The sequence below is a fragment of the Alligator sinensis genome, unplaced genomic scaffold (genome assembly GCF_000455745.1).
Source record: "Alligator sinensis unplaced genomic scaffold, ASM45574v1 scaffold520_1, whole genome shotgun sequence".
Taxonomy (NCBI): Eukaryota; Metazoa; Chordata; order Crocodylia; family Alligatoridae; genus Alligator; species Alligator sinensis.
Genome location: NW_005842064.1, coordinates 2,308,819 through 2,317,399, shown reverse-complemented (window position 1 = coordinate 2,317,399; position 8,581 = coordinate 2,308,819). Strand labels below are relative to the sequence as shown.

The following is an 8,581-nucleotide window of genomic DNA, read 5'->3' as shown; positions in this document are numbered from 1 at the left end:
CGTGCCTGCATGTGCCAACTGAGCATGCTCAGTAGGTTACACACTGGCTGGGTGGGTATGCAGCTATGTATGTGCACCTGTTCTGGACATCTACTGGTGTCTAAGGCTCACAAACATAGACACTTGGGAGCCCGTAATTATCAGGTGCTAGACAGAGGAAGAGGAGGGCATTTCTATGTTTTAACTCAGTTCATCTGAGTGGTGCAAGTGCCAGCCTTAGAAGTCAAAGACCTGGATTCTAGGCCCCCCATTTACCCAGAGGTGGTTTGAATCCTGCATCTCTGTGATGTGAGGGCAGGAGGGTTTGTGGCCAGCGAGGTGGTTGCTGCCCTGGCAATGAGTAGGTCTTGGTTTTAGCTTGGGCCCCTCTTCCTATTCTGAAGAAACTTTCTCCACTGCTTTCCATCCATTTTATCCCATGGCTACTAAATGCACCTACAACTTGTAAGGGTTCTCTTCCCTCCATCCCAGTTTTAACCAGAATTTCTGTAGCCAGGTGTACATACAGGTTTATTAAGCCAAAGCGGAAAGCAAGAGCCAAAACTGCCAGGTAGACTGCTGGAGAGCTGCTGCTTAGAAATAGTATTTCACTGCTTGTGTCTGACCATCTCTGTGTTCATCCATGCCCCCCACACACCCTCTGTCTATCTAACTAGCTATATAACCATCCAGCCCCAGACACACCTGCTGTCTGTCTACCTATCTGGCTATCCTCATATACATCATCTGTCTCTCTCTCTCCATCCCCATAGACACACTCTATCTATCTATCTATCTATCTATCTATCTATCTATCTATCCATTGCTTCATTTATTTGACTTTCTATCTAGCCATCCTTATATACCCTTTCTCTTTCTGTCCATCAGTCTACCTGCCTCCCTCTTCCCATCCCCATGTACTCCCTCTTTCTGCCTATCTTTATCCCTGCACACATCCTCCCTATACATCCCCTTTCCTCCCCCACTGGGTGCTCTGCCAGCCGCCTGCCACTCCCTTCACCCCTCCTCAGCCAGCAGAGCCAGGAGCTCCTGGTATCACATTTTTGGATGCCATGCTGTGCCCGCCCCCGCCCCCTCCCTTCTGTCTCTCACACTTGCTCCATGCTGTAATGGAGCCCCGCAGGCTGTCACAGGAGATATGAAGCGTGAAAACTCTTCCTTGTGAAGCCCGGGACAGTGCTAATTAATCTGCCAGCGTGCCCTCCGCCTGCCACCCCCCAGCCTCCTCAGTGCCACATGTCACTGCAAAGCCTGGCACAGGGCAGTGGAAGGAGCATGCCCTCCTCTCTGTGTCGTCCCTTCTGCCTGTAGGGCTGTGTGAGGTTCCCCTCCATGGTAGGGAATCCAGAGGGCAGCCCCCACACTCACATCACCTGAGCCCCCAGAGGGAACTTCAGAAAGCATCCACTTTCCTCCTCCATCCTTTCCTGTCTCTCTCTCTCTCCCCCTGCAGATCTGTCAGGTCAGTGTCTAGCTTGTCCCCCTCCACGACCCCCTCACCTATCCACATGGAGTCCTGGGCACAGACGTCTTGTCAGCATAAGAAGACACTGAACTTCAGTTCTTGGCTCCATGCGTGCCTGAAAGGGTGTGACCCAGCCAGATTACTGAGGGAGCTGCTGTAATAGCTACCCAAAACTCCCCCATCTTGGGCAGGGCTTGCTCTTTGTCACCCTACATTTGGAGAGGGTCCTGGCATGGGGACCCTACAGCTGAGATTCCCATTGGAGCCTTGCACAGGCTTGGAGAAGAGGCAATACAACTTTGGAATCCAGCATGTGAGCCAACAATATGAGCCAAACATGTGCTCTTGATGCAAAAAAAGTCAGCAGTGTCCTGAGTTGTACTATCAGGAGCATCACTTGTAAACAAAGGAAGCGATTTTTCTACTTTATTTGGCACTGATGAGGCCTCACCTGGATTAATGGGTCCAGGTCTGGATCTCACACTTCAAGAAGGATGTGGATAGATTGGAAAGAGTCCAGCAGAGTGACAAAAATTATTAGAGGTCTTGGAAACATGGCTTATGAGAAAAGTCTGAAAGAATAGGGTTATTTAGTTCGGAGAAGAGAAGACTGAGCGGGGATCTGATCATAGAATAATAGAAAATTAGGATTAGAAGGGACCTCAGGAAATCATCTAGTCCAATCCCCTGCTCAAAGCAGGACCGTCCCCAACTAGAACAGGCTTCAAATAACTGACGGGTAATTACAGAACAGATGGAGATGGACTTTCCTCTGTGGCTGTACGGGACAAGACGAGGAACAGTGGCCTCAAGATTCAGCGGTGGAAACTTAGGTTGAAGATTAGGAGGAGCTTTCTGACTAGGGTGATGTTCAGGTATTGGAATAGGCTGGAAATTTTCAAAAGCAGGTTGGACAGACTGACTGGGATGGTTTAATCAGGGATCATTCTGCCTTGGGTAGGGGGCTGAACTAGATGACCTCATTAAGCCTGCCAGCCCTACTTTCCTATTATTTTATATGGTACATGCTCTTCAGAAGCCTTGGGGGGAACTGGATGGAGCTTCCCAGGAGTCTTCTGAATGCCTTAGATTTTCCTGCCCCACTGTCTTCACCAATACAGGGCACGTCTACACGTCACCATATGGCGATGTTGTTACTGTGCCATGCTTTAGTAGTTCCTTTTGGAGCCACTGTATGCTATAAGCAGGGAGCGTGCTGCTATGGTGATGTAGCTGGTGCTCATGTGTAGACCGTGTGATTGCTACACCACCGTAGTGCACCATACAGCAGCATAGCTCATCGCTATGTCACTGTAGGGCGATGTGTAAATGCACCCACAGACTGCAGTAGGAGGAGGTGGCTGTGTAGAGGAAGAGTATCAGGAAGGGATTGGTATGCCCCTCCAGGGCCAGGGCTAGCTTAGTGCTCAGATGCCCTGGCTTCCAGCCCCAGCTCAATCTACCTAGCAGTGCTGTGCCTTGGGGTAAGTCACCTTCTGCTACCCTTGGGCAGTTCCATCTTTGGTGTCTGTACAGCACCTGCTTGGTTGGGGCTTGCTCTCAATTGGGACCGGGGTCATATGTCATGCTGTGTCCATGCAGCTCCGAGTGTACATAGGCCTTTTGACTTGGTGGTGGTCTCAATAGGTCTCTGGCAAATCAGTAATACTGTAATTGTGTTCAGCTGCCCTGGTTGGGGTGATGCTTCTGAAAGGGCCTTTTCCTTGTGGTTTGGCTTTGTCACAAGAGTCAATAGCGGTGAGCACAGCCATGGGTACTGCTGGCACCTGGAATGAACTTGAAACTGGCATGAGAACTGTGGGAGTCAATGCCAAGGCAGCTAAAGGAAGCTTTTCAGGCTTCATTATCCCTAACCAGTGCCATGGGGGGAGGGGGAAGTTAGTAAGAGCCCTGAGCAAGAGACAAGAGGAATTTTCTTCAGAGCTGTTCCCTTCACCCACCTCATGCTCCAGGTGCCCTCCTGGCTGCCATGGCCTGGGCAATGGATGGATAATGGGGGCCCAGCTGCTAACAAGGAAGGTAGCATCCACCCCTTGTGTGCGTCTTAGCCTACCCTTCCCACACGGGCACTGCCCACCTGGTCTCAGAGCCAGCCTTCTTCAGGGCAAGAGCTCTCATCGGGCTGGGCATGGGGCTCCTTGCCTTAGGTCTTCTCTCCAGGGCAGGGTCAGGGCCTGTTGCCCAGCTGGGTTATGCTTCCCAGCCAGTTTCCCTCCTGCCCCACATAAGAGGGAGGGAGGGACATGAGAAATGTGAGGGGGGTGCATTAGGAATGGATTTAGCCCCTTGGTCCTTGCTTGAGGGAGTTAGCTCATGAATTCCCGGCTCTTCAGCTGGGTGGTTGAATGCCACAATCGTGGTATTAGTGCCTGGATGGATGGATGGATGGATGGATGGATGGAGAGATCCCACCATCTAATCTGTCTGACAGGCTGCCAGAGCCCCAGAGCATCTGTGCTAGTCTCTGCCTAGTCAGTGCTGGATGCTGTTTGCTTTTCTCCCCGGATCAGGATGCTCAAGGCCTGCTGGGGTGGGCACCAAGGCAGGCCTACCAGGATCCAGTGCATTTGCTAGGTTTAGGTAGGGCCTGAGTGTGTGAAGGGAACAGGCACTGCAGCGGGAGTGGGAGGGGGGTTACACCCCCCTCATCCCTGAGGGACCTGACCAAAGATCAGCAGTGGGACAATGTAGAAGCTGATAGCTCATGCCTCCCCTGCCTCCTGCAGAAGGACTCACACCCTTTCCCATCCTCAACCCCTGGGGGCTGTCACCTCCTTCTGCTCCTGCTAACTCCCCAACTTCACAGCCCTTTCACCCCTCCTGCCTTCTTCTCCCTTTCCCATCTCCCTTCTTTCTTTTCTCTCCCTCCTTCCCTCCCAGCTCCTTCTCTTATCCCCAACCATCTCTAGCTCTGCTTCTCCCCCTTCTTCCTGTCTTGTGGGCCCCTTGTCCCTGGTGACAGGTCCCCGCAGTTTGGCCCTAGATGTGCTGGGTATGGTGGCCTGGAACTGGGGGGGTGTTTCCTAGCAAACCCAAGCCCCCATCTAAACAGCTGCTGAGCCACTGACCTGGGGCCACCCTGCTACCAGCTCCGGGAGCCCCACCAGGGTTTCATGGGCCCTGGAGCCCAGGGGCTGCAGGACTCACAGTTCCAGGGCCAGGCAGGCATGTCCCTCCAGGGAGGCACTCCCATTCCTGTTGTAATTACAGACATGGGTCCTCTAGCCATCAGGGAGCAGGTCACCTCATAGTTTATTCATGATTACACGGGTTATTGGTAACCAGAGATGTGGTGCATTCAGAGGGCAGGTCCCACCTGGGAGATCTGCTGCTGTGAACTCACATAGGCCCCTGGCTTGGAGTCTGGGGTTCTGGTGTCACATGTATTATGCTGAAGGCGAAAATGGTGAGAGAACTATCTGCCCTGGGAACTTATCTGACTCCCAATAGCTATGGCATGATGCAGTAGAGGCCAGTTGCTAGAGCCCTGGATTAGCCCTCAAGGCACATAGGTTCTCCTCTCACCTTTGTCTGGATCTGTGTGCAAGTCTTTTTCTTGCCTTGTCCATTCAGTACGTGAAGGCAGGGGTTGGCTCTCACTGTGTTTGGGCAGTGCCTAGGCACTGAGCTGAGCAGGCACTGTCCTCCATTATGCACACACTGACACTATGGGGGTCTGAATTAGCTCAGGCCCTGGAAGTCCTACTGTTATCACTACAGTAAGAGAGGGCTTATGCATCCGTGGGCCTGTGTGGGAAGGGGAGGTCAGAACCTGAGCGGGGGAACATCCACCTGCTGTGTGAGGGACTTGGAGAGCTCAGGGTTTGGCTTTATTTCTACACCTGAAAATGCCTCTACTTTCCACAAGCAAAGTTTTCTGGGAAAAACAAAATTAGCTGGGGAACAAAATCCCATTTCCAGCAGAGAAGCTGGAAGGCTTTGCCACCCAAACAGACTGTTTTGACGCTGACGGGATGTTTTCCCCCTGGGCTCGTGGAATGTTTCCATTGCAATGGAGGATGGCTCCATCGTGGTGCTTCCAGCTGGCTCTAGTCATTAACCTTCCCTTACAGACCTGGACCCACATCTCCTTATACCAGCCTCGTGCACCAACCCCAGCCTCATCTGACAAGCTCAGGCTCCCACCAGGTGGCCAGAATGACACTTCAGTCCCTATCACATAGGAGTACTTCACTTTCATGGGGAACATGGAAGTCCCCTTCACCTCTGCTGCCCTTGCATTAGAGAGATGTCCCAGCTCTCACGAGGCTGCGTACAGGGGGCACATGCTGAGCTGCTTCATGGCAGCTCCTCTCCAGCTGTGGGGGATGTATAAGTGGGCCTGTCTCTTGGGTGGTCCCTCACTAGTGCCCCTTATACCCCGAGCTCCTCCCTTACCTGAGTCTCTCCTGACTTTACCCTTTTTCCCTGCTTCCAGGTCTTCAGCACCTACTCCAATGAGGATTATGACCGCCGGAACGAGGATGTGGACCCCATGGCTGCTTCAGCAGAGTATGAGCTGGAGAAGCGGGTGGAGCGACTAGACCTGTTCCCTGTGGAGCTGGAGAAAGGTATGGAGTGGGGGTCTGGCTCTGGTGGAGGTGACACTAGGAAGGCTGAGGGCTTGGTCCTTGGGGTCCTAGTCCCTGTGGTGGGGGAGGATAGGGATGGTTTTAAGCCATCCTAGTGCTGCCCCTGCTTTGAGTCTGTCCAATGCCACATGCATCCCAGGGGGTAACCCAGAGTGTGACATGATGTGCCCTAGGGTAGGTCAGGCATAGAGCCCTCACCCCAGGCAGGGGGGCCCCTTGGGCTCCTTGCAGCCCATTTAAGGCCCCTTTGTACAGGCAGAGGTGCAGTGAAAGGGCTCAAGTGTGCTGGGAATCAAGACCTGAGAACCCCCTCACACCATCTGTCTATGTACACACAGTTCCACCCAGCCCACGGGTGCAGCTGGCCCCCACTGTGTCCCTCACTCACAGCCTGATTCCTTCACACCAGCTGCTACACACATGCAGCTCCGCCTGGCCTGTGAGCACAGCCGGTTCCTCACAGTCACACTTGCACACTCATCCCCCCACACCACCTGCTGTTGCACAGCTCTGACCAGCCCACAGGCGCAGCTGGCTCCCTTGACACTCACACACTCATCCCTTCACACTGCCTCCTGAATCTGCGCAGCTCCACTTGGACTCGGGCACAGTCGGTCCCTCATGAAACCCCACACTTCCATTCACACACACAGCCCCTCACATTGCCTGCTTGGGCAGCACAGCTCCATCCAGCCCATGGGCACAGCTGGTCCTCCCATGCCTACCACTCTCACACTCTACTTACACACATAGCCCCTCACACCACCTGCTGCACACACAGGTCTGCCCAGCCCACAGCCACAACAGGCCTCCCCTCTTCCCACTGAACTTGCCCTTGTTCTTTTACATGACTTGCCAACACATTTACAGCTCTGCCTGCCCTGTGGGTGTAGCCAGCCCACCTGGGCACCCCCTCTTCACCCCTACATTCCTCCAAGCTGCCAGATCCTTCCACACACTCATTTGCAATCCTCCACTCAAATGCGTGCTCCATGCCATCCCCATGCACGCTTCATCTGCCACCAGACATTCACACGTCCCTGCATGTTAATGCACACATATCTGAACACAGGTACATGCGCCTGCCACTTCAGGCAGGCACAGTGACTCATGCATATGCAATGGTGCATGCATGCACACACACCTGTCTGCCTGCCTGTTCACATGTCTCCCCCTGAACACTTATTTTTACATGCACCTGCATATCCACACATACCTATTCCTGCACACTTCTTCGTCAAATAGCTGCAAATGCACAGCTTGTGTGAGAGGCTCATGGGTAGCCCAGTGAGGGTACCTGCCCCATAGGCAGCAGCTGTTACTAAAGCAAAGAGGCCGCATGGGAAAAAGAGACAGGGTATTGGAAAGCTGTTTTTGGGTGCTTTGGGGCTGGGGAGGAATCTGATGGGGAGAAGGTAGGAGTAATCATGGGACTGAGATGCTAGAGCCTGGGAGGAAGATGAGCTCTGGAGGGTCCTAGAGGACACAGGAAATGCAGCTTTCCCCACGTAGAGGGGCCTGTGTCTTTCAATGCAAGGGCTCTGAGAGTGAGGGAGCAAGGGTGAAGGGTGCTGGTATTACTAAGGGCACCTGTAGGTAAGACCCTGCTGGGCTAGAGCAGCTGCTGAGTTCCTGGGAGCTGAGACAAGCACATGTGCAGCACATGGTACCTGAAGGAGCACAATACTGACGGGCAGGAAGCCAGGCCCTTCTCTGAAGTGTTGCCTGGGACTGGGGGCAGACACAGGTCTGATGGGCTACGGTTTGGACCCGTGTGACATGAGGTGAGACATGCTATCAAAGGGGTGCACCAGGCACTTCATTGCATGTACTACTCTGGGAGCTCAGGGAGACAGCAGAGATAAGGGCCCCTCTGCAAGGCACTGACTGTTCACATAGAGAGAGACGGCCCCTGTCCTAGAAAGCCTCCAGCCTGAAGAATAGGGAGGGGAGGGGACATGTAGGTTTAGTCAACGCCCTGCTGCTGAAGCAGAGGACAGGGGACCAGAGGGGGCCTCCAGGGTCAGCTAGCCCCCTCCCTGCTTTCGCTGGAACCACCTGATCCATCTGCCACCAGCAGGGTTCTTCGCCCCTGCAATTGGCTGGGGGGCTGCCCCAGTGTTTCCCTTGTCTGAAGCTCAGGGGCCCCCTCCTGATCACCAGCCTGGCTTTATCCCTAACCTCTTTGCCCCCCCTGCCCACACAGTCCCTGAACATAAACTGTTTTTCCCACACTGGGCCCTTCCCCACCACCCCCCACTCAGCCTTCCTTCTGCCAGTTGAGGCTGCACCACTCTGAATACAGAGGAACGAGCTCAGACTGGACCTGGGCTCTGACTTGCTTCAGCAGGGGGTGGTGATCTGGGTCTGGAGCAGCAAAGCAGCCTAGCTAGGTGATGCTGCCATGCCCATGGGAGTGATCCAGTCCTGCCTGGCCAGGGCGCTTGCCTTCACGCTGGCTCATTGGCTCCACTTCCTCTTGCTCTCTCACGCTGTCATTTCT

General features: G+C 53.8%; 1 protein-coding gene across 1 annotated transcript in view; it reads left to right on the top strand.

Moving 5' to 3' along the window:
* Positions 1-8,581, top strand: part of PPP1R9B (protein phosphatase 1 regulatory subunit 9B) — a 49,090-nt gene that overhangs the window by 15,705 nt on the left and 24,804 nt on the right. The window contains exon 2 of the mRNA XM_006023322.3: positions 5,925-6,057. Within this exon, the coding sequence (XP_006023384.1) occupies positions 5,925-6,057 (133 nt within the window). The remainder of the gene's footprint in view (positions 1-5,924; positions 6,058-8,581) is intronic.